General features: G+C 42.4%; 1 protein-coding gene across 1 annotated transcript in view; it reads right to left on the minus strand.

Moving 5' to 3' along the window:
- Positions 1–25,380, minus strand: part of DNAAF8 (dynein axonemal assembly factor 8) — an 86,919-nt gene that overhangs the window by 48,540 nt on the left and 12,999 nt on the right. The window contains exons 10-12 of the mRNA XM_086622180.1: positions 11,063–11,254; positions 7,853–8,008; positions 3,505–3,699 (exon numbers count right to left, since the gene is read on the minus strand). Coding sequence (XP_086478306.1) covers positions 3,505–3,699; positions 7,853–8,008; positions 11,063–11,254 — 543 coding nt within the window. The remainder of the gene's footprint in view (positions 1–3,504; positions 3,700–7,852; positions 8,009–11,062; positions 11,255–25,380) is intronic.

Below are 25,380 nucleotides of genomic sequence, written 5' to 3' on the forward strand. Positions count from 1 at the left end.
GAACAAATGCAGCTTTCAAAAGTCATGTTTGTCAAGTTCTGGTTTGGGAAGAAGTGATGTCCACAGCTCTGCTAATATTGAACATTCCAGAAACATGGATGCATTTAGGTAGACAGTGGGTAGAATTCATTCCAGGATTAGGTAAAAAAATGGTTACTTTTGAGACATAGGCTCAGGTGGTGTATTTCAGAGTAGCTTTGCTGTTTTTAAAGACTCTGCTTTGATTTACAGCAGTCATTCATCTGTGCTCGTCTCATGTGGACAGACATTTTCAAAAAAGAAAAAAAGACCATTTCAAAACAGTCTCATCAGGACTTTTAGTACGGACAGAAAATGGACTAACATTGCATGAAGAAGCATCCATTCTAGATTATTAGGTACACATAATGCTTTTAATTGTATAATCATGGGAGAGATTTTTTTTTGTGTTGCTTGGCAAATAATAAACACTCATATCATTCTACAAATGTTTAAAAACAACAAGCAGAAAATGAAATTAATTGGAATAACATTAAAAACCCTCTGACATCTGTTTTTCTGCTTCAGCAACCTTTGTGTGTTCTCTCCTTCCTCTGTCTCCTGTGCTTCAAGAGATATTTGCCTAAAAGCAGAACTGGGAATTTCACTTTTCACCTGGGTTCAGTCAACGCAACTACACCAAACCAAGAGCTTTGACATGTCTCAATGAATTTGTCCATTTTCTCCTGCAATTCATCATTCACCAGCAACTTTCAAAGCTTGTGTGTGCACATGCAGAGCTCCACTGCTAACACAGTTGCCATCAACTCTAGCAGGCAAATTCCCAAAGTCTGGAATACCACCTTAAAGAACTGCTGTACTTTCTGCGAGTCCTCTCCCAAGCTTCCTGTTAGTTCAGTCTGTGCTGTTTGAAGTGTTTGGCAGCACTGAGTCAAAACATCAGGGCAAATTTAACTCCCTGGACTCAGTTCTGGAATTCTTACCTATGCTTAGTCAAAACTGCATTTAATAAAAAATAATAGAGCTTTGCTTAAGTGAAAAGCAAGGAGGGAACTTTGTGGAGACCTGCCCTTAATCAGTACTATTTTGTCTCAAAAAAGAAAACACAACTCTTGTGCTGGAAGTCAGCAGGGGAAGTAACTAAAGGTGCCACAAGTAGGTGACTAATCACCAGGAGGTGCCAAAAAAAAAAAAAATCAATTTTCTGGAACTAAAAGAAAAAATCTCATTCACCTTGACTTAGAGATGGAGGTTCCCCTCCTTCCTTGAAACCTCTCTGACACAATCACCCATCCAATACTGCTATGGCCTGACTCCTCTGTGATGGCAGACACCTGTGCAGGTTGGGAATTCAAGGAGATGCTCTGAAGGTGACCAAAAAGATGGTGAGTGTTAGAGGTTGCACCCTTTGGCCAAATGTCCCAGTGTCCAGAACAACTGAGAGAGCACAAGGTAAATCCACAGTGCCTTAATGGAACAGGCAGGCAGAGGAAAAGAAGCACCAACACCAGCTACGTGTGTTGTCTGTATCCCTAAGGTTAATGCTCGCATCCTAAGGGTTAACGGGAGAAAGTACTTTTATTTTACATTAAAATGAAGCAATCCTCTTTTTTTGGGCAAGAGACACTGCCAGTTAACTTTCACAGGGATTGTGTCACTCCTAACCAAACCTGGGCTTTTAATGACTGCACTGTGAGTTTACTCTTCGTACCAAAAGTGAGTTAGTGCAGGTTAGCAGGCTGCACGCGCAGCGCTAATAAGAAAGCCTAAAAGAAAAACAGCAAGACAAAAGCAATCTGTTTGGAGTCCAGAACAGAATGAAAAATCGACTGAAAACAGGACATTGGCTCATGCACTACCAATGTGCTCAAAGGTTATTACAATTATTGCTAACGACGGCTCCCAAAATCACACACAGAGCTAGTCAGTGCACAAGCAGGAGGCAATTTTACCTGATGTTCCCTCTCCTACCCCGTTGTCTCACCAACCTTTTGGGATTTTGGTCTCAAACTGTAAGCTACCTGGGGCAAAAAGAGGCATTCACTGCGTGCTTTTCCAACAGTAAGAGCAGATTCTTTGGTCTACTTAGCTTTGTACACACCACCTCAGAATAAATATATAAGAAGCAAGCGTGGATCACTGGCCTTGTACCAAACCTTCAGACCAGTGAAGTTAAACGAATATGATATTGCATTTTCAATGCAGCACTTGGGGGTTGTATTTTAATGACACTTGGGAACATTCTCAGTTGGTACCACTTTGTAAAGCTTCAGGGCAGACAACAGGGTTAGCTGCTGCCTGCTGAGAGTCTGGCTCATTGAGCCTTGCTTTGAGAAATCAGCCTTTCTGTTTGACTGTAAGATACGTCTATCAAAAAGCCATGATATGCAGTGGTCCCAGTGTAATTCAGGAGTGGGAAGCTGGGTGGCACAGAGCATTTGAACTGAAGAAGAGAACATGGCCTTTAAATTGACTTCAGTTTTTCTATGGCATCAAGGCAAAGATCCACCCCCAGAAAGCGCCTGCTATCTCACTGTTCAATTTCTAATGATTTATAATTCCCCTAATAAGGGATTTGCATAAAAGCTCTGACTGTTTTGAATGGTGCCTTATTTTATGCCTTAAAAGTGTACAGCAGATTTATCTTTTACAAGTACGTCAGACCGCTTTATAGCGCTTGCTTCTACTTGAAAGCTACACTGACTGCAAATCAACAACATTAAGCCTCCTTTTCCTCCAGAGAAGTGGGATAAACCTTTAGGCAAATTGCTGAGTGCACTGCTAAGCCCCTAAGCTTTCATAGCACTGATTCTCACAGACTAACAGTAATCCCCAAATCTGGTTGAAAGTACAGAAAAGTTCGCACGTTACGTTATTTTCAGAACTAAACTTCGTTGTGAACCAGAACTGCAGTCTTCACTGTTCCCTGGAATTGCGTCTCGAGGTTTTTGTTGATTTAGAAATATTGGGAAAAGACCATGATTGTCCAAAAGCCAGTGAAATCAAGGAAAAAAAAATAAGCAGAACATTCCCTCAAAAGGTATGGAAATCAGGTCATATTCAGTGCTTCTTTGAAAACCTGGTCTAAATATTTATGCTAAGGTAGGATAGGCTGTTAAAAAAGCAATGTTGGATGCCCTTTAGGAACAAACTCCCACGATAAGTACAATGAATTCTTGTAACATTTCATTCACTTGAATATTTGTTATGAAGCACTTGCTAACCTGACAAAAGTGAAAAAGTTAATTATCGTGCTCCTTACAGACAGCATGAGGTGAATGTTCTTGTAGATATCTCTAGGCAGGCAAGTGGTTTTAAGCTCTTGATTAAGTAGCACTGTGTCCTTGTAATCTCATACACTTCACCGGAAATCTACACGGCTTAGAAGCATTTGTTTTCCAACTCTGTTTAAATCCTTCGCTAAAGCAAATGAGAATATCTGTTAACATTGCAAGAACAACAACTTTTACTGGACCTATTGAGAAAAAAAAACCTAACAGAAGTTCAAGTATTTCTGTACAGTACCTGAGGATCAGGATTAACAGCAGTGACGTAACTGAGCAGGACAGAGGGAATTTCAGGAAGAAGTGGACACAGCTGGGTTTGGAAGTGATTGGCCAGTTCTGCCCTCCACCAGATAACATCTGGAAGCCACGTACAGGCTAGAAATGCAGAAATCTTCTGGTAAAAAATGGACGTTCCTTGTAGATCTTCTTTAGTCTGCAAGAAATCAATGGTCAAAAAGCATTGATGATGGTCTCAGAAACTTTCTGTTCTGCACCATGCACCTGTAGCAGCTCCTTCTCTGCGTGCAGCCACCCCAGCCTCATGCTTCACACATCTGCACTTTCAGATTCTCCAAACCAAACCTCTAATGTAACACCCCTCAGCCTCCCAAACCACCACACCCTGCATCCCTGCAACCAGAGCTCTCACCTTCTCCCCTCACCCACAGAACCCACTTCTCCCACGATCCTGGTGTCACCCCACAAAGTCTCTACTCCCAGGTTCCAAAGACACAATTGAAGGTCCTGGTATTGTCTGGGTTCCTGACCCAGAAGATGGGACTTGAGAGCAGATGCTGTCTGCAACAGCCAGTTATGCCTATCAGCTGGGTGGAAGGACTTCCCCCATCACCTGGGACCACGCGTCCACATAGACTTGACTCAAAGTGCCCGTTGGTGAACGCACTGGGGAGATCAGCAGCATTGTCCCCTTCCACCAGAGCTCTCAACACAGACTGCTCAGCTATAAAACCCCACCACAGACAATGAGTGGCGAGTTAACAGCAATCTTCAGTCGGTTGCAAGACACTGGTATAAAATAACTGGCTCATGACATCCATCAGCCTGCAAATATTACTCTGAAGCAGGTTACACACCACACTTAAAGAGGGAGAAAATGCCATGAACAAGACCATAAACCAGCCTAATACAAGCAAACATTAATTTGAAAAGGGTTTCATAAGGACATAAACGGAAAGATTTACTAATTTCATGAGTTTTTTAAGATTCATACTAATATTAATATTGAATACTGCACCGCTAAATTACAGTTTTCCATCACTCAACCTCCCCTCTAAGCCCCTTTGTTCTTCAAGGTTAGTTCTTAATTAGCAGGACATTCAGAGAACGGTGATCCCAATAAGGCCCAGTTAGAAATCAACAGAATCAACTATGCAAAGCATCTTCTCTACACCAGCTATTATTGCACCTAGAAATCAGAGCTCGAGCAGGAAAGCTCTGAAAAAAAGCCCCAAATCTAATAACTGATCGCGAGCTCTTTCTGAGCCAGCACAGAACTGTTAAGTGATCGAAGTGCGCAGGCAAGAACCACGTTGCTCTGCACAGTGCTAGTGTGCCTAATTCAGAATGCTTAGCAGATTCCTAGAAAGCATGCTCTGTACAAATCTAATTCCCATCAGACATGCTTGTAACTGCAGCTTGTCTATCGGCAGGCAAGAATTACAAGAGGTGAGTGTATAAGCATTTGTTCTGACAAGAAAGCAGGAACCAAAACTGTGCACCATCTTCAAATTTGCCCCATTTCTATCAGCTGTTTGCAGGAGGACAGAAACAAAAAACCCACAAACTAAACCCCCCAAACCAGACAAAAATGGGAGGAAATACGATAGAACCACTTGATATAGGAATAGATGCCATCCTAGTTGAATAAGCCAAAAGGCTTATTGATCTGCTAAGAATAGGAGCTTTTGCCTTCAGAAACCACGACTATATTTGTATTCATAACCATTGGACCTTGGGATGAAGAAATAAAATGTGACAAACAACAAAAGGCACATAGATGACAGTGAAGTGGCCAGTAAATAAAAAGTTGATGGCTTAGAGGTTTGGAATACAGCTCAGCTCCAGTTAATAATAACTGGGGTGGGGGGGGATACCAACAAACTAAAGCAACGAAAAACCCCAGGAACACCTATAGTAACGTGAAACCAGCAGGACGTCTTGGTCCAGTTGTCAGTGATGAACTGCACCCCATCATTAGAGCTGTGACTGAGACTGACAAAAGCATTCGGTGTGTCCAGTCACACCAGGGTTGGGAATTAACGGGGGGCAAGCTGGGGAAAGTGAAACCTTGCCTTGTTGATACAGGCAGGTCCTTAGGCTCTTGGTGTAGCTACAGCAAGAGACTAACGACTTAAGTGTGAAGAATAAAATCTACCACATCTCTCTCCAACAATAGGTGAGGCTGCTCGAGGGGAGGAATGGGGAGAAAAGACCAGTTGCTGCTATTTTCCTTGTCTCCGCTGCACCTGGCATTTCTGAAAGACTTTAGTTGTTCCTATCGGTTTGGATCTCTGTTGGGGAAAGCAGCAGCTTCACAAATGCCTCCAGAAAGCAAAATTGACAAAAGTCATTGTTACCCCAGACATGCAGCAGAGCCTCTAACGAGAGGAACCCTCAGTTTGAGGAACACTGTCCAGACGCCTTCTACGTTCGCTGCTGCGCACACTAGCTGAACTCGATAGCAGTGTCAGCGACTGTAAAATGAGGCATCAGAAGAGTATTTACAGTCTATGCATGGACTGGAAACTACGGCTTGTTCCACCAACTCGTGATACCACCCTTCCCAGCTCCAACAACATGTTCAGAGCAGCCTGAGCCTGCAGCTTCAAAACTCCATCCAATTGCGTACCGCTGGATACGTATGTTGAGCATACTCAGTGCTCAGTAATTCTGATGCTTTGGCCAGCCCCTCAGCTGAAATCAGCAACAAGGCAAGTGGGCAGAAGGCAGGTCAGTCTCTGTTCCTCCATTTTCTTCGCTCCATAGAACAGAAATCTTGAAATCCGTTGCCTTAGACAGAAATCAGCATTAAGCCCTTGTCCAGTCTAGCAGGCTGCTGAGTCTCATTAGCCCCACTGCTGCTGCTGACAGGTGCTCAAATGCTAACAGAAAGCTTGCTTATGGGTTTGGGTTGTGGGTTTTTTTTTTTTTTGGTAGAGTTTTAATCATGACATTTGTTGCCAGCATCAATCATTTACTTGCAGGAGCACTGGAGCCACAGCTGTCATACTCCAAGCTTTATGATACATCATGGGAAATTCAGCCTTTGCTGCTCCCAGGCAGGCAGCTGCAAGTGAAGAACGCTTGCTGCAGCTGAGTAGGGGAAGCTTAAGCACATTTTTAAAACATGTTTACACCTCCTCTTCCATTTAACCTTCACAATGTGTCCAGCAGGTGTGACTCAGATACCTGGGGCTCCCCTAAGACCACCTGCTACTGGGTCCTAGGGGGTCATTTCAGCACAGAGGAAATGTCAAGAATGAGCACATCTATTGTCACGTTCCTGTTCACATTACCAGGGTGAGGCAGGCAAAAATAGAGTAGAAAATCCACTAGCAGCTCACTAAAGCCACAAGCATTGCTTTGAGCTACCTGAGAGAAACTCGCCAGCCTCAGCAGAGCGCGGGGCCACCATCTCAAAGGTTATTCAGTAACAGGATGGTTGTTGAGGCAAGTGACCCGCAGGAGATCTCAGGTACATGAGGACCGCTGCTCCCCAGGTATACCTGGGTACATTTTCCAGCACGAGCCAGCTATACTGCGTAGGTAAGACAGGTATTTATACCAGGCAAGATCAGCAGTAATACCTAACAAGCTGTCTCCAAAAACAGAACATGATGCTTAGAGTACCAATCTGTAGCATATTAGCTTTGTGAAAAGGCAGAACCAACAAACTAGGACCCAGAGCTGCTATTTCATAGCTCTGCTGTTTTCAGGACGCAAGCTCATATCATGCCCTGCGTTACACTGTGCCACCTACATGTGCCAGATTTTCAGCTCATGTGCTAGACCTTTCAGCTTTGCCTTTTATTGCACAGCACAGACTCTGTAGTCTACCAGAGGTGAGCGAATGGGACCTCAGGTCTGCCCCCGGGCCCTGACTCCTGGGAGCCAAACAGCAAGACAATATTCCCTCTCATGAGCCACACTCTTCACACGGTTAAAACACAAGAGCAAAACCCATAATACATGCCAAAAATATTTCTCCTCTGAATCCAGTCAAATTTCTGCACTGTGGGGTTACAGCCACCAAAAAAATATATTAACAACTAATGAGCAGCAGAGACAAAAGACTACACCATAGAGAGCTGGTTTCTCATCTGCACATCATCTAAATGCAGCATAACTGAGGACAGCTTGAGCTGGCAATTAGCTGCAAGCAGTCTTTCAGTTCCCACAGCACTGGGCTGTTCCTCCATTCTAATAGAGCAGCACTGGGCTGTTCTATCCTGGCTCACCAAAATTTGAGGGTGAAATGGCATATCCAAGCCTGGTCCTTAACAAAAACCAGTGGTGACTGCCTATGGCAGCTGTGCACGACTAGCAAGTGTAATGCTGCTACTCACTTTTATCTTCTGGATCTCGGTGCTGTTCTGGGCTGCAGACTCCTCTGCTGGCGTTAGACAAGCGTGTAAGGCCAAGCCATCCTCTTGCCAGACCTGCTGCAGCCCCACCACCTGAAACGGAGCTTCGGGTCTGCCTTTCATTTTCACAGGAGGCACCTGTAAATCCATTTGAACATAATTTCGTTTTTAGATGGCTGTGTTTAGAGTCTGAAAATAACCCTTTATCTTGCTCTGCTGCTTTTGAGTAGAGCCCCATAATGTACAATGTTCCAGGGAGCACTCTCACTTGATTAGTGGATTAGCTGTGGTTTAGTCAGTAGAAAAATCAATAAAGACCAAATTAAATAGGAATAACATGTAGGTTTTGATAAGTCATAGGATTTATTTTCTCAATGAGGACTTGCAAGCCCTGACTTCCACCAGTTTCACTACATGAAAGCAAGAACTTGCATTAGTTTTCTGGTCTAGCAAGAAATGAGAACAGAGTCCCTGTCAACGCTGCGCTGCATGTTCTTGTCACAGTGGCACCGTGTACCACCTTTATTAATGACAATGAGATCAATCCCATCTCCGTTCGTAAATGAATGCTCAGTGATCATGCCCTTCTAAGGAGCTAGTGCAGGCTTCCTTCATCAGCCTCAGCTTCCCTATTAGCCATCACTAATAGCCAAAACCCCTCAATCCCTGTCCACTGAATACACCTTTTAGTGAGACTGAGGTGATTTCTTTTTGATGGATTTTTTTTTTGTGTACACGTGTATGTCGGATGCAAACATTCCATTTTCCAATGCACATATTTGGTCAAACCCAGGAAGGGTAAAAAGCGACTTCTGCCAACCTCAAGATGAACACTGGACATCTTTTATCATGAGTACCAGTTTAGTTCCAGAGATAGGGTTCCAGTAGAATAGATCATTCATAAGGCTGCTCAAAGTCAGGCTGAAACATGATGCTCTTTATCATACAGAAGACATGAAAAACTTTATTACAAGGTAGAAAAGAGACAGGAAAGATACCTGAAACAAACTGGGAAGGCACTGTAGTGCTGCAAAGCACCCTGAAAGTTGGTGAGAGAGGACAGAAGGCTGTGGGAAAGTCAGACACAGGCAACCAGCAAAGCCATGAGCAAGTAACAGCAGCCATGCGAGGCAGAGATGCCTCAACCAGATCACGCACTAGATGAAGAGGGAGGCAAGTTTGAATTACAGGACTCTAATTTCTTCCCAGGATTCTGGTGAATACGGAAACCACTAAGCCTTGTTATCATGGTTTATATCATCACCATGATCTCTAGATGGATTAACAGTTCTGCTATTTACTGCATATATAAACCCAAACTATTTACAGTGAGATAAATGCCTTCAGAACTTCGTTCTCAACACAGGGTCTGAGTGAATTTTCAGGCTGCTGTATCACTCAAAATAGCACTACTGAGTCCTCGACTGCTTAAACACTGGTTTCACATGGGAAATTCTGCTGCAGCTCTGCCACTGGGGAATGCTTGCATCGGGAGGATTGTGTTCTCAACTGGCAGAAATCAGCATATCGCCAATGAAATCAATAAAGATACGCTGATTTACACAAACCAGGAAGCCAGTGAATCAGTGGGATTACATAGATTATGACCAGATGAGAATTTGGTCTAAGAACACCTCAATCTTTCCACTTTTCTAAATTAAAAAAATGCAGACTTATTCATTGCTATCCAATCGCTATCCGAGAACCCGTGTGAAATACATTGGTGAATCTTACCCCAGTTTCTACTGGGCACAAAGTCCATCACGACATTTGACCCTACGGTCTCAGTAGAGTATTACTGATCCATGGAAGCCAAGAGAAGGCTTGGAGAGAGCTGCTACAAGCCAGAGCTCAGGTTTTTAAACAGGAATAATAATTAATAATAATATTTATTAATAAATAATAAAAGGGAAGGAAGCTCACACTGCGGCTGGTCATGAGCTAACCAGTTTTTGAAGGGAAGAGTCAGACTCCGGGGCTGTTCGAGCAGCATAGTCATTAGCATTGAACTAACATTAAAGAATGTTAGCAGTGTTTTAACGGAAGCGTGAAGGTCATTAACAATTAATACTGTTTAAGTGGAGTTTAAGTGATTTAAAAGCCTTGTGTGGGCTGTCCGCTCAGGGTGAAATCTACCTTGAGCACATGGATTGGTATCGGCAAGCCAAAGTCTTTAACCAGGGAAAAGAATGAGGCCAGTGCAGGGTGGGGAGGAAAAATGCACATTGCTTGTTTTCCCTAAAGGAAAAGGCTAATAGGAGATGAATGGGAAGAGTGAGGAAAAGGTGGTTTCTTTAGAGGAGAAAAATATGTGATCCAAAGGACAATTAAGATCATAGAATCATAGAATGGTTAGGGCTGGAAGGGACCTTCAAAGGTCATCTAGTCCAACCCCCCTGCAAGGAACAGGGATATCTCCAACTAGATCAGGTTGCTCAGGGCCTCGTCCAACCTGGCCTTGAATGTCTCCAGGGATGGAGCATCCACCACCTCTCTGGGCAACCTGTTCCAGTGTTCTACCACTCTCATGGTAAAAAACTTTTTCCTAATATCCAACCTGAATCTACCTCCCTCTATTTTAAAACCATTACCCCTTGTCCTATCACAACTGGCCCTCCTGAACAGCCTCTCCCCATCTTTCTTGTAGGCCCCCTCGAGGTACTGGAAGACCGCTATAAGGTCACCCCGGAGCCTCCTCTTCTCCAGGCTGAACAGCCCCAACTCTCTCAGCCGATGACGTGTTCAGGAAGTGAAACAGAGCACCACTTGTTCATAGCCCTCTTGACTAGCAGTGAGGATCTTTCTTAATTAGAACAAGTGGTAAGAAACAAGCACCTGTGTCCATTTGTTTCTTTTGGCAAGGACATAGTATAATAATTAGGCAGCCCTCTAGTTCCAGTAGTCACTTTTGACTACTGAGAGCCAGGCTCAACAATTTTTTTACTGTCTGTGCCCTGTTCTTCATAAACTACAGGCACAATCCAGCTCCCACTGACTTCAGCATGGCTTTTATTTACTGACTTTGAGGTAACTTAGAACATCCTTTCCCCTTTGCTCAGCCACTGTTTTTTGGAAGTTTTTTTGTAGCTGTTGGAAGGAGGAGATATCAAGAATGATTATATATTCACCCGAGGGCAAAACATAGCCTTACTCATGCAGAACTTTTTGTGCGCTGTCACTGCGTGTACTCACCAGAGAGAGAAGCCACGTCACAAGGGCCTGGTAGATGTTGGCTGCTCTCAGCACCACGTCAGGCACCTGCCCACCATGCTCATCTGTAGCTACTTGGCCACAACTTGACAGCCAAACAGTCATAAGCAGCGCCTCATTTTTCATACTGTGTGGTCTAGGCAATGTGTCAATATCTGGCAGATAAGACGCTTCCTGTCAAAAAAATGTATGAAAATGGAAGTCATTTGGATTACTGGAACCGTATTCATCACCATGAATGAATTACACTCATTGCCATCCCAGGAAGGGCAATTAATATCTAGCAGTCATTTATCAAAGAGGAAGCATGAGCCATAAAAGCGAGGTCATTATATCAGTGACACCTTCTTGAGCACTTCAGTTTTTCTTGGAGAGCTGTCACCTGGGTCCTCATTTAGTCAAACACTGCTTGGTGAATGGAAGATTACATGGTCTCAGCTGGAAATAGTATGATTTAATTTATTCTGTATTCTTTAAGATTCAGTGTTTTGGTTTTATGTTTTCAGGTTTTTTTGTGTGTTTTTTTTTTTTTTAATCAGTGAAATGCCTTCAAAACAACCCTGATACAAGTGTCAAAACTTTAGTTATTTTCTGGTTCATCTAACATACCTCATTTCATAGATGATGTTACATTTAAGTGAACTCATCTCCTTTCTTTACTTTAGTATTGACACTTGGTTATTTAGGATGCAAATTCCCTCTCCTTTAAGAGACCTGTTCTTTGAGAAAAAACCCCAAGCTTCAACCGTGGGGTTATAGTTTATGGGATCTCTTGTTCTTCCAAAGATGTGGTAGCTGCAGCTGTAATTATTAGCTGGCTTGCTATTCCTCTCTATATTCAATTTGCTGCCCCGGCATTTCTTTTGTAAATTAAGAAGCTAGTCCCTAAAATGGCAGATTCTCCAGTATACACAAGAGTATTGCTCTTCAGCAGTTATGAGCCTTTAATAAGGATCCTCAGGGCACCCCCAAGGCGTCCTGAGTGCATCTGTTCGACAGGCATGGACGCACATCCATTTTTTGCAAACAGCTGGAGCTATTTATGGGGTTAACTTTTCCAAGCTACTCGTTACAGCATCAGCTGAGGGCTATGCTCCCCACCGCAGAGTCCACAAAGTGTGACTCAACTGCACTTCCTGAACACGTCAACGCAATCAGCCAACAGACTAAATGGCTAATTAAGGTGAGAATTAATCCAAAATAACCTACCGTAGTAGAGACTAGCAAGCACCCCTTTCCGTGAGCTGAGGAACACCGCAGGAGCACAACGGGAGCAGGAGGGTGCTGAGGAGCAGCTAAGCAGTTATGTTTTCAGTTGCTCCATGTAGCCCGTAATGAGGATGTCTGCCCGTGCCTTTACACTGAATTAACCTTAATTTGATTTACCTGAATTTACTTGGGAAGCAAAGTAAGCTAAATCCAATTAAAGCCACTTTAATTCTGAATTAAAATGTCCACAAAGGTGTTTAATGACTAATCCGTTTGACAAGTTAATGTAGCTTGACTTCTGCGCCTGTCCTCAAAACAGGTAATTCCTTAGAACAGTTTTCAAAAAAATAAACTAATAAAAAGCCACAAGCAGATCTACTGTGTCATCTAGTGTTTTGGTGCTGAAATATCTGCCACAGGCACAGCGCTGCCTCTGAGGACCAAGTTAAAACTGCAATTAGTAGTAAAGGAAAAACAGTCACACAAAAGTTTCTGATGCTGCAGATCTGCATTACTAACACTGCTGAGGAGCTAATGGAATTCATCAAGGCTTTGACCCTACCATTGTAATTTTCCAAGGAAAAGGCCTTAAAAGAAACTTGGAGACTTTCAGGAAAAGACAACCTTCTCCTATAGCCTGTTTTGAAGAAATGATTCTTTCTTCCTTTCTCTACAAGGGTGTGGGGATCACGATAGGTGGTAACTCAAGAGCTAAAGACTAAAACAGTATCTACTAATGCTTCAGCAGGAAATTTCCAACTATTCCAAGCATGCTTGGCCCAGCAGCAGGGGAAGGTTCACTAGGTTTTCTGACCAAGATCAGCTAAGAATTCTACTTATTCAGGTTTTTTCCCCAGAATGAGTGAGGTTTTGATCAATGTTGGTCCTTCCCTCTCCTCCCACTGCCAGCCTCCTTAACCCAACAAGAATCTAGGCATAGAACTTCACTAATTTCAGAAATATTAAGGCTAATGAACAAAAAAAAGGAGCTAAACCTATTTAATTCTAGGCAAGAGTTACTGAAGAAAGATACATTCAGTGCTTTCTTCGTATGCCTTCCCACAGCGTTGCCCAATTTACCCTCGTCTACCTATGAAGAGAGTTCACTGTGCCCGCATGTTACACTGGCTTTTATTTGTGACAGTATCAGATTATAAAAAGACTAAAATTACTCACATGCTGGGCTATTTTTGGTTGCTCTGGCTAGAATTGTGCTGTCAATCACAGACAGGCTTGCAGCTGATTGTAGTCAAGTGCCAACAATTACCACAGAGTAAATAAGATAAAATTTCCTATTTCCAAAGTGCTTGGTATTTTATTTTGCAATTATAGTTTACAATATTGCAAACTTAAAACCTTTCAGCTCCATTTTCCAACCACCCCTAGCTCTGGCCATCTTTCTCCACTCCAACATAACAACAGTGCAAGTAGAAGCAGTAACCACACTAAGCAGCCAAGGAATAACCTCATCCCAAATCCACATCAAAGAAGAAATGAGGAAAAAGGAATTGCAAGACAACTTCAGGATACCCATATATTCTAGCTTTCAGCTACAGCAGTGCTGAAGTTACACACACAGAAGCACAGCCCCAAAGGAAACTACTCATAAAAATCACCCGTAACGTGAAGGCATCCATACAGATAAATTTAAAAGTGGCATTTTACCTCCATATTACTGTTTTTTAAAACAACAGAGCTGTTTATGATCACAGCAAGCTGAAGCTTAGTGGATACAAGTTTGTCATCCAAGACTAACGTCATTTTGTTTCTAATAAAATAGCTCTAATTGGTTAAATGATGCTTTTGTTGATGTTTTTGTAAAAGACTAGTTGGCATCGCTTTTACTACACCAGCATACCAGATCGGACAAATAGCTCTCTTGCTCTAAAACTGGGAAAAACCACCAACACTGTTAGAGGCTGGAACAACTGAGTAGCAGCTCAGGAGCCAAGAGGGCCAGGTGAAACTTTGCTGCTGGTTTCCAGCAGGTACAAGGCTGACAGCAAGTGAGAGCAGTTGCTATCAGCTGCTGTTTGGGAACCACACCACGTAACACATTTGGAAAGTTCAGTTCACACAGAGACCCAAGAAAGTAGTGAGTATTTCCCAGCAGAATCAGCTCACCCAGCCTGAGGGTTTCTCCCAGTGGAAGGACAGGTCAGGAGGAGCCAATTTATTTTAAAGATGCAGCCTCTCTTTTGCAGGTAAACAAAACTTTGATATTTCCCTGCCAGCACCTTTTCCAACACTAACTAAACCCAGGCTAACACGGAAGCAAGGTATCATATCCGATGAAAAAACACTCTCTACTACGCTGAGCAGACTCTGCAACAGCAAGAGCTGAACCAAAACATCCACTGCATGTAAAATGAAGATAAGTTATACTCACACAGTCTCCTCCTCCTTTACTGGAGGAGGTAAGTGAGGAGGAAGGGGAGGAATAAAAAGAATCTTCCTCTCATTGGCTGGAGGCTTAATCAAAGTAATTGTTTTCAGCCATGCCTAAATTTATCCTTCTATGTCATCTGCACCCTAGCTTGGATCACGGATTTGAGAGGCAATCCCTGATGAATGGCAAATTACCCACTGCAGAAATCTTTTGCCAAACGAAGCATCTGCTGTTCATTTGTAAATGTGAGCTGATTTCTAAGTACTTCAGCAGTTCTGGCTAATTTCTCTAACAAAAATTCTGTACTCTCACACTGAAATAGCTCCAGCATTGCATGTTCCTGCTTGGCTATAGACAGAGCTCACGGTACCAAACACCAGCATGTTGATTATGTGGTTATACATCTATTTTCCACGCAGTCATGTTGCTGGTGTAGGAGAGGAGAAAGTGAGGACACATTTAACAATTCTGCCCATCTAAGGCGAGGCAGATAACACTCTCTCGTGGCTTCTAAAAATTCTCGCGTTAGATGAAGACATATTGGAAATGTCAAGTGTTTGTTCATTTTCATTCTGTGGGAAAAGAAAAATGATGATAATGCCATCTGTTGGATTATTTGAAATCCCACATTAAATTGTGGAATAAACCCTGAAATCATTCAAAGAACTGTTTTATCATTGCAAAGTGGGAGCAATGGATAAGAATGAGGAAAGAATCTGCATTTCCTGCATGCAACGGGCAGAACACACTGTAATTACAAAATTAGCATTTGATAACAAAAAGGAGAGAACAATTGATGTTAATGGTCTGAATGGTTTTTCAGGTCATGTATTTTTGTACTGGATTCACTCTCCATAGCACCAATGGCTTTCTGAGTGTCAAACACACTGAGGTTATGGATCTGAAAAATACGATGGTGGCAAAACATTATTGAAATTTTCTGATCCGAACTGAGCTTCAGATTGCTAAAATGGAGGAGTTACAATCCTCCAAAGCAGACAGCTCTGCCAAAGCAAGATTGCAGGAGTTTAGAGAGCTGCACAATGGGAGCATTATTTGCTATCAGCTCTGCAGTTCTCCCATTCAGGTACAGCAGTGTAAATCATGTGAGCTTAAGTTAAAAAAAAAAAAATAAAGAAAATTTCTTTGCTGAAAGTTATCTTCTTGTTCTAGACAGTTGTTCTTAGTCTTGGGCATGAAGAATATAACCTCTCTTGATTCAGAAGAAACCACTTTTCCATCTCTGGCAGCGTGACTGTGCTAAAGCCGGACAGCATCTCTGCTGGAGCGTAAAGAGGGCAAGTGTCAAAGAGAAACGTCAGCTCCTCACCCGAAATTACCGAACACAGGAGTGCAGTTCAGATGTGACGCACAGACAGAACTGAGCTCTGCAAAATTCACTTTGTACACCTTTTCATATTGCTGAATCCCAAGTGCAATTTAAAGTAGCTTTATGGCCACCACAACACTGGCCGTCAGTTAATGACAGCCAGGATCAGTGACAGTTCTGGTTGAGGACACGTCAGCGTTCTACAAAAATCCCTCTTTATCCCATCCATAATCCCTCTCAACACAAACGAGGACAACAAAGAGAGAGGACGTAGTGTGAATTACACCGCGTGCCACTTCTGCATTAGCTTACGTTAAGGGAACTCTCAACTGCTTCACTCGAGATAACGGTTCATTTGTCCTACCAGATATACTCACAGCCCTCTGGAAACAGTCAAGGATCTGGCCCATAGAACACGTTAGCAGAGAGACACTGTGTGATCACTCAGGATCACATAAGCAGAAGGTATTTTTGGGCCAAAATTCAACGTACAATTATTCTGCTATCTGCAGTGAAGACAACTCCACAGCATCAAACATTTTCTCCTGAATAAGAAGAAACTTGCACCCTAGAATGTGCTCCCTGTCCTCATCTGCTCTCTTCTGCTTGTCCTGCCAGCACTCCTGACGTAAGCACACAGCACTGCCCCGCCACGCTCTCTCTCTCTTGTATATGCTGGTGTGTCTTCCTGTGATCTCTTGCTTTGTCCTGTCCTGGGCCTGGAACATTATCATTAGTATCATTATTATTATTATTGAGTCTTACACAACCAGCTAATGTTCTTTTTTGGACAATATCTTTCCAGTCAGTCTGAGTTCACTAGACCAGAATACTATAAATGCAGCAAGAATATCTATCAGTCAGCACTAACAGGCAAGCACAGGTAAAACAAGGATGACTTCCTCAAGAATTGCTCTGGAATTACTCCATGAGGATATAGAACATTCTGATTAGTATTTAAAGCCAGCTAGGAGCATGTGTCAAATAGCAGCCTAGCTTTCAGATGACTAAGGACCAATGCCAACATAATTCTAATGTTCATTAGAACACAGAACATTCCCATGGTTGTGAAGAACATTAACAAACCAAAGATGTTTGAAAATGGGTATTTGCATGCAAATAAGTTTAAGAAAAATTGTGTAAACTGAGGCCATTTAGCAACAAGTCCAAGTGCAGCTAAAAAATATTCAAATAACTGGTGATGAGCAGCTTTTTTATTTGTTAGAAGCAGGAAAATTTTTTGACAAAGGCTACACTCAGGTAAACAAAGAACTGCTCTGAAAATGGCACTAAAATTTAAATCAAAGTAACATCAAATCCTATTTGATTTTGTTTGCTTTCTGAGACATAATCATTAAAAATGAGAAGTGCCTTTGCCATGATTGGTGTTTGCACTACAGTAACACTTAAAGAGGCTTCGAGGGATTCACAGCCTCATTGTGCTGGTGTTCTGAGCACATGGAACAAAAAGTTCCTCCTCTAATGAGTTTATACTCCTGGTTAATGAGAAGCAGCTGAAATAAGTAAAAGAAGTTTAATTACCTACACATTTCATGTGAGCACAAGACTGGGAATCAGGAACTTGTGCCTCAGTCCTGGCTCTGGAAGGGAGTATTTCTCTGTGAAGGATAATTTCTCTGTATTTCTCTGTAAAGTGAGGATATTTCCTTATCCTAGTCCCTGTCTAGCTGGATTAATTATCAAAAGCCTGTAAAACGCTCTGAAGAGGAACAATGTAAGATTATCAAGCAACTTTCAATATTAATTTCAATATTAATGTTCCCTTTCTTGACATTTCTGAAACCGTACTATGGCCTCCAAAACCCAGAGAGTAGTATATTTATCTTCCATAGCATTGTTCTTCAAATGATTTCAAACTGCCTCACAAACAAAATGTGCCATGATTTCCAGACCCACAGCAAGGAAGGAAATGGCACGTGGTCACTTTGAAATGCTGGGATAGAGCATGGAATTGGTCCTCAGCCATCTGAAAACTTGGCTGGTTTTGGGTACACGCTCCTAGTTGGCTTTAAATACTGTTAAAATGGCTCTAGTTTGATACTCTACGAGATTCACTTTCCAACTTGGGCAAAGCTTTATTTTTTCTAGTCTTTAATCTATTTATCTTTTCATGTATTTTCCCTGATACTCTATGGAAATCCCCCAAGAAAAAAAAAAAAAGGTGGGTTCAGGGAGCAAACTATGCTCAGCTGGTTTCTCAGGAAGTTTTACCAGAGCTCAAGCAACCTGCTTTTCAAACCATCAGCTTCCAGTTTAGAAATGGATTGTGTCCAGTCTGTCATACAGGCTCTGTGATCTTGCATCCAGCTGCAAAATACTATGCAGATAACCCTTCAGACCTGTGAATTCTCCGAGGCAGTAAATATGGGGGTTTTGTGATTCTGAGAACTGCTAAGTGCTTACAATGTCCACTGAAGCTTGTGGGAACGCCAGGTGCTTGGCACATAGCTGGACAGAACTCTGTGTTTTTAAAATAAAAATAACTGCATGATACTTCCACTCCATAATCTCAGATAAAGCCTTGAATTCCATTCCCTGCCACTAAGAATAACACTTCCATAATTATTATTTTTGTAATCATGTGTTTACAAGTTGTGACCAAGCTTATTCCCCACTGTGATAAGATCCAGAACTGTAGTCCAACCTAAGTCATACTGCTAAACAAGAAAGCATGAGGAAAAAAAAACAGGAACACAGTTTAAACTATACAGCTTCTTTAACAGTAGTGTGGCTGTGTCAGACAAGCCTGTACATCCCCTCTGCAAAACAGAGGGACAGATCCAGCCTCCTTTCATCTACAAATAGCATCACTGATCATAGCCCTAAGTTAAGGCCAGGAGCTGTGAATTCTATTCCAATTCCTAGAGAGATGCATGGCAGAAAGTATTTCTCTGTGTTGTTAAATGTGACTGGTACTTGTTCACACACATTGCAGACTTACGGTTGCTATTCCTTCTGCCAACAAGTACAGGACCTGCCAAAGAGCAAGGCCCAAAGAGACAAAAGGTATAGAAATGGTTTGCTGTCCTCCTGCCCTTTCCTAAACGAGAAACGGAATTTAGCCCATGGACATTTTAATTATTTTCTCTTCAAGTTTAATCTGAACCATCCTGCTAATGTGAATGGAGGAGTATATAGGACCTCTACTGGCAGCAAGTTCCTGCATGTAATTCTGGAAACTATATTCTTTTTACTTACATTAACCTTTCCCTTAAGCAACAGCAACGAATGTTCCCATCTGTCAAGATCATGCATAAGAATATTCAAGAATAAGCCTGAACTCATTTTAATCACTTCCAAGATATGCCAAGGAATATAGAGGATTAAATATTTCACGTTTTCCTGGGGCCATTTCAAACTCCGACCAGAGAAACAGCACTGAAAGCAGTCATTTCTTTTTAAAGACCTGACCATTCAACTCGTTCCACAGCTGGAAAGTGCAATGGACAAAGGTGGGAGCCCCTGTGAAGCCATCAGACTGGGTCTCCACGCAGAAGCTTAAACGGAAGGTTCTCTGTGGCTTTTCGGCAGCCCTGGTGCACCCAGTACAGAAGGTGACTTCCCAGGTTCAGAGCCTACACACAGCAAGTTGGCTGAGAAACCTACTGAAGCAGACACCAGGTTCTTGAAGCAGGATTACTGTGTGCCATTTTCTAACTGCTCTGGTTGTGTGAGCAGAACTACTGAGAATATGTCTGTAAAGTTCCCGACTTCCTTCAGTCTGTGCCCCGAGAGTGCCAAAGCACACACTTCCACGACATCCCTCACCCAGAGAGCAGGCAAGCAGACACTGCCTGTGCAGAGGAAGGTGTTTATGAGACAGACATTTAAGGCCTAGATTTCACTGCTTTGCCAACTGAGGCAAGTCTTCGGGGCAGATCTGTGCCACCCTGGGCCATGGCAGAGGCGGCAGCAGCCTCAGCTCCTCTGGCTTGCTGACCACAGCCAAGGAGACCATAAACCAGCTAAACACAACCTAAGCACAGCGTACTGTGCCAGCAAATCCCCCCTCATCTTTTCACTGGTACCAAGTGGGAAGATGGAGAAGAGGCCAGAAACACAGGCTCTGTGCCAGCTAACAGGCGCCTGTGCTAGAAAAACAGTTTCTTGGGAACTTCCATGCTATTCTGAATCCTGTGTGCTGGACTGGTGGTACAAACAGGAATCTTGGCCTTCTGTTTTTGCACGCTAAATTTAACTACATCTCTAATTGCCTTAGTTTATTTTTAAGCCTTTCTTGAGTCGAGGCAGTAGGTTCATTAAGCACCAGAGATTTTAATCTTGTTTCAGGAACTCATTAAATACCTCACTGTGAAAAAAGGGAGGAATTCAGGGGCCATCTGCTGGCTGTTTGGCACATCACTGCTGGCCACAACCCTGCAGAATCAGTCCAAGAGAGGGAGAAGACCTGGAGTGAAGCACAAGCCAAATTCAGCTCTGATGCCAGAAAAAAAGATTTAGCATAGAAAATACTTCGCGATTTTTACAATTATTTTACTACAGTTAAAAAAATTAATAGTGAGGGCTAAACGCTGGGTTCAGTTACGTTCACACGGGTGCAAGTGCAGCGGTTGCTTTGGTTCAGTGTAAATGAAAACACTCGGTCACAGGGTGATTTATACTTACAAGATCAGTCTTAGAGTAGCACGGATATAGAAAAATTCAGTTACTGTGTCACAAGATCATTATAACTGAAAGAAGATTTCATCCCTGGAAGTGTCCAAGGCCAGGTTGGATGAGGCTTTGAGCAACCTGGTGCAGTAGAAGGTGTCCCTGCCCATGGCAGGGGGGTTGGAACTAGATGGTCTTGAGGTCCCTTCCAACTCAAACTGTTCTATGATTCTATAAGATTTAACAATTTTCCTTGATTTCTCCAAATAGGTCTATTGCACCACTTTGTTGGAGAGAAATCCATCTTTCTGCACAGAACTAGCACAAAACCTGCTACTTTCATAACAGGTGGATCAGGCCCTCGTACATTCTTTCTACTGAGACATGAATTTCACTTTCTTACAGTTCTTTTCCTTTATGCCTTTTTCCACAGAGCAGTAAAAATGGAGAATTTTTAAATACTGCTTAGGACATCACCTAAGTGCATTCAGGTAAGCTGCTCTGCAACAGACTTGGTGAGATGCCCAAGTAGTACAGTCCAGCTGGTACATTGTCAGGTTGGGATCCTGGCACCCACAGCCAGTGTCCCTGAACAACTCCTTGTGCTCAGGTTAAGATGTAAAACAGCACTTGCCAACGTTGATGCCAACCTTACTGCCAGCACTACTGGAAGTCAGACACCTATTTTAGACAGTTAAAGAACCAAAAGCGTTTCACCAACAACTGTGCAGATCAAGGCACTCACTACACAAAAAACCTCAACATATGGGACCAGTAATTGAACTAAAAATATTTCTACAAGTTTTAGAAATCAATCATCTCTACTTTCAGCCATACTGGGCTAACCCAGGGTAGTTGTCACAGTAACTGAACGTACTTCAGCACTACTCTCGGTGGTGAGTACAACCCAGGAATTTTGTCACAGATTTTCCCTATGGAATTGCTATCAGATCAAAGTGAGAACAAGGCAGTAAAAGGGCAAGGAAGATTTTGACCATAGTATATTGTTAGTTTTAGCTTTGCAGGAATGCAAGCAGAAAACATTTTGGTTGAGAATTTTACCTGACACCAGTAAGCTGAGTCAAGAGTATATCAATATAAAAAACCTACCAATTTTGACAGCAAGGTTATAGAGCCTATGTTTACAAGACAGAAAAGAAAGTATCCACATAATACATTTGTTAAGCTAGAATGACTCGGTTGCATGCCTGAATGTTTTTGCTTTGCAAGCCAGCTGTAAGGCTAAGCTGCAATAAGATGATGATGGTGGTACCATAATTACTAATACAAGGTCAGCCAAAGCGATTGCGTAGCCAAGAAAAATTAGATGCCTCATTATGAGTCAACACATTCATTTTCCAAACAGTTTCGCTGTACAGGATAGATAAAACAGTGTTTAGAAGGTACTGGCAGCAAGGTGGTTCCTAATAGCTTTCAAACTACTTGTATCTTGTTCTGCCAGATCACCACAAAGCAATAAAGGTAAAAAGAGAAGCTGAAGCCCTTGACCTCTGCCTGACCACGTACGTCACTCATCCGGACGCTCCCCTTCACTAACCAATTTGATTTTGTGGTTTGATCTCAGACCTGCTTCATCACTGCAGATTTCCTTCGTACTGTCACCGGACCCACTCCTGCCCCTGACTTGACTTTCCGGCCTTGATCTTGGACCTGCCTCATTACTACAGACTTGCCAACTGCCTACCCTCAACAAATCTGCTCTGCTTTTCTTGTTTGGGTAATGTGGGACCACGTTCCTTGTTGAGGTCTCTACCCCTGCCTGCCTTGCTGTCACCTGCAGCTCCTGGCTTGTCTTCCCTTACAGAGTAACCTGCTCGTGCTGCTCCCTGACAAAAAACTCAGATACGAGCCTGGCAAAAGCAACAACTAATACCTGGACCCCATCTAACGGGAACATAATATGGAAATCAACATTAGTCCTAAGCAACTCTATCCCAACATGCAAGGTGAATGAAGTGACAGATCAAACCCATTTCATTTTACATCCTCCATTTAACTGTTTTACATAACATGCAGAATTCCTTCTCCATCTCCCTTGTCAATAACTCTCTGCTCAAATGCTGAAGCAAACCCTACATGTTACTCTAAACTATTAATTCACCTGACCTTACAGCATGGACCACATCATCACTCTGCGGGCTTTCGGTAGAACTGTAGATGCTTGGATCAGTTCCAAATTAGACTCAAAGGTGAAAATGTGGTTAAGGGGCCCATTTTCAGAAGAGATCAACTCATGCCAGTCTTAAGTTCCACTGAAAGTTTGGGTGGTAGAGGGGAGTAGGAAAAAAAAAATCAGGTTATTCTAAGCATTTTTAAAAGAGGTGGGCCAGATTGCAAAAGTATTCAGACATCTAAAGACATAAATTTGACAGGCAGAATTCTTAAAATGAACCTGCTGATTTCCAGAGGAACTTGGTACTTGCATGTCTTGAAAACACCTCTGGATATCAGCCCCTTCCTTCTTTAGATGCTGAAGCACTTCTGAAAGCTACTTAGTCTAAGTCACCTGCACTGTTTTGAAAGTGTTCTTCCCAAACCTGATTCTCATCCATACCAGTGCTTCCCACAGAGAGAAGCCAAGTACAGAGTTTGACTGAACTGGGTTAAGAAAAAAAAGACAGCAGCATTAAATCTGAATTTCACTGCTTTCAAATTTCAGACAAGAACTCTAATGTAACCCTAGTGCGGCTTTTTAAATTTCATTTGCACTTCTTTCCCAGCATCTCAGCTACAGTAATTGCAGAGTTTCTGAACTTTCCCTCTGATTATTATTCGATTCAATTATTTATGTACATTATAAATGGTCAGAGGAATTCTGGAAACTATGACAAGTGTTCCAGATCCAAACATCTATCTTTGCCAAAACAAAGGACTTAAAAAACAAATTTGAAAGTGCACTACTCTGTCACACACTGTGGCTTGTTCTTTGAATATACGTGTTTATATATAGATATCAGATATTTTCACTGAGGCACAGCTGCCAAATTACATCATCTTGAGTTTTAAATGTCAAAACATTCAAGTTTTTCTGTTTTCCTACGTACAGCAAAGGGAAAAAAAAGAAAAGAAAAACCTGTTCTAATTCAAAGAAAAAATGCTGCTGTCAAGATGGATTTCAAGTAATCTTACAAACGCCTCTTGTATTTGATAGATGATGCTGATACATTTTTCATTCTTAGTTTTAATCATGAATATTTTTGAACAACTAAGAGCAAAGTTGCCCACAAAACGCAGTTATTAGGGTTGTGCTGATTTTGTGTCTACCAACAGTGCCTCGTAAGTTCAGGCAGGTTTCCCTCAAGCAGCCTGTCAGTTAATTTAGGTACCAGTGAGCTGTTTCTACAGGCATCAGAAGCTGATTAAATCCCGGGCTGGTTAGTTTATGCCAATGTCCATGCTGCCATGACCAGCTGGCAGTAATATAATTAATTTATTATGGGCATATTTACACTGCAATTACGCTGCGATTCAGTTACAGCAAGACTACAGTGCAGATACAGCCCGAGATACACTTGAGAGAAACCACATTTCCAAGCCACTATCTCCATTTTATTGGCTTCAGCACAGCAAATATGGGAAACGACCAAGATACAGACCAAACCAGCAATCACTTGGTGCATTGTCAGGAATGAGTCTGCAAGGCTGAAGTATATTTCTCAGGAGCAAGGAAGCGTCTGCATCTCAATAAGGGCTAACTGGAATTCAGTGGTGCCTCCCAGCAGACTGAGAAAGGAGCAAGTCTGAAGACTGGATTTCACAACCTTTACAACCTTCAAAGCAGAGCTCTGTGCCATGTGCTGTCCTTGCCAGAGCAGGCAGAGGGAAATTCAGCTGTCAGTTTGTTAGTCCTTTACTTCTCATCACTGATTAATCTGGTGTCAAAAAAAATGAGCTTTCAATCTGCAGAAATACAGTAGTCAATTGCTTACCAAAGAAATGTGAACAGTCCGTCCCCCAGTTTAGGGCTGTAAGGCCTTTCGACTTTTGTACTGACAGAAGAGCTTTGTTACTGCTATTAGCCCAAATAAATCATTATAGGGGACTCATGGACAACTTCTGGAGTTTCTCATCTCCTCTGACCTTCTCAGCTGGCCTTATGTTCAGTGAAATCAGTGCACGGATGAATTAGGACTGCATATACAGAGCTTCTCAGGAGGAAAAACAGCCCTGTCCTCTGAGCCTTATTTTAGGCTCTGGAAAAAAGTCACAATAATTTCATACTCCCTTAATCAGGGCATCAGCCAAAAGCAAAATCCATTACTAAAACCACAATGCTCAAAATCTACGCACAAAACTGAAATATCAAGCTGCTAGGGGCAGACAACCAGACAGGACTCCGTATAGGCTTTGCTCTAGAAGTATTTCAGTAAAAATATTTCACTTTTTAGAAAAAGTTATGAAAAATCATGCGTGAAAGAGGCTTCCATGAAGTAGATGACACTGAGCCTGCTGACTTCAGCGAGCCAGGACTCCTGCCATACCCCAACACGTCCAGCCTGGTGGGCAGCTGCCTGGGGAGCACTCCCCACGCAGGAAAGGTGAGAAAAATAGTATTAGCGTGAGACATGAGCTGTAGGACTGCTCATCTCATCAAGTAATAGTGCTCCACAACAAACAGATTTTAAATAATGCAATGAAAATTACTTTTTGCTTCTAGGATCACACTTGCACTTGGCCAGGAAGCCGTTTGGAAAGGGACTGTCCTATACTGAGCTACTA

Source organism: Tauraco erythrolophus, chromosome 17 (assembly GCF_009769465.1).
Source record: "Tauraco erythrolophus isolate bTauEry1 chromosome 17, bTauEry1.pri, whole genome shotgun sequence".
NCBI lineage: Eukaryota > Metazoa > Chordata > Aves > Musophagiformes > Musophagidae > Tauraco > Tauraco erythrolophus.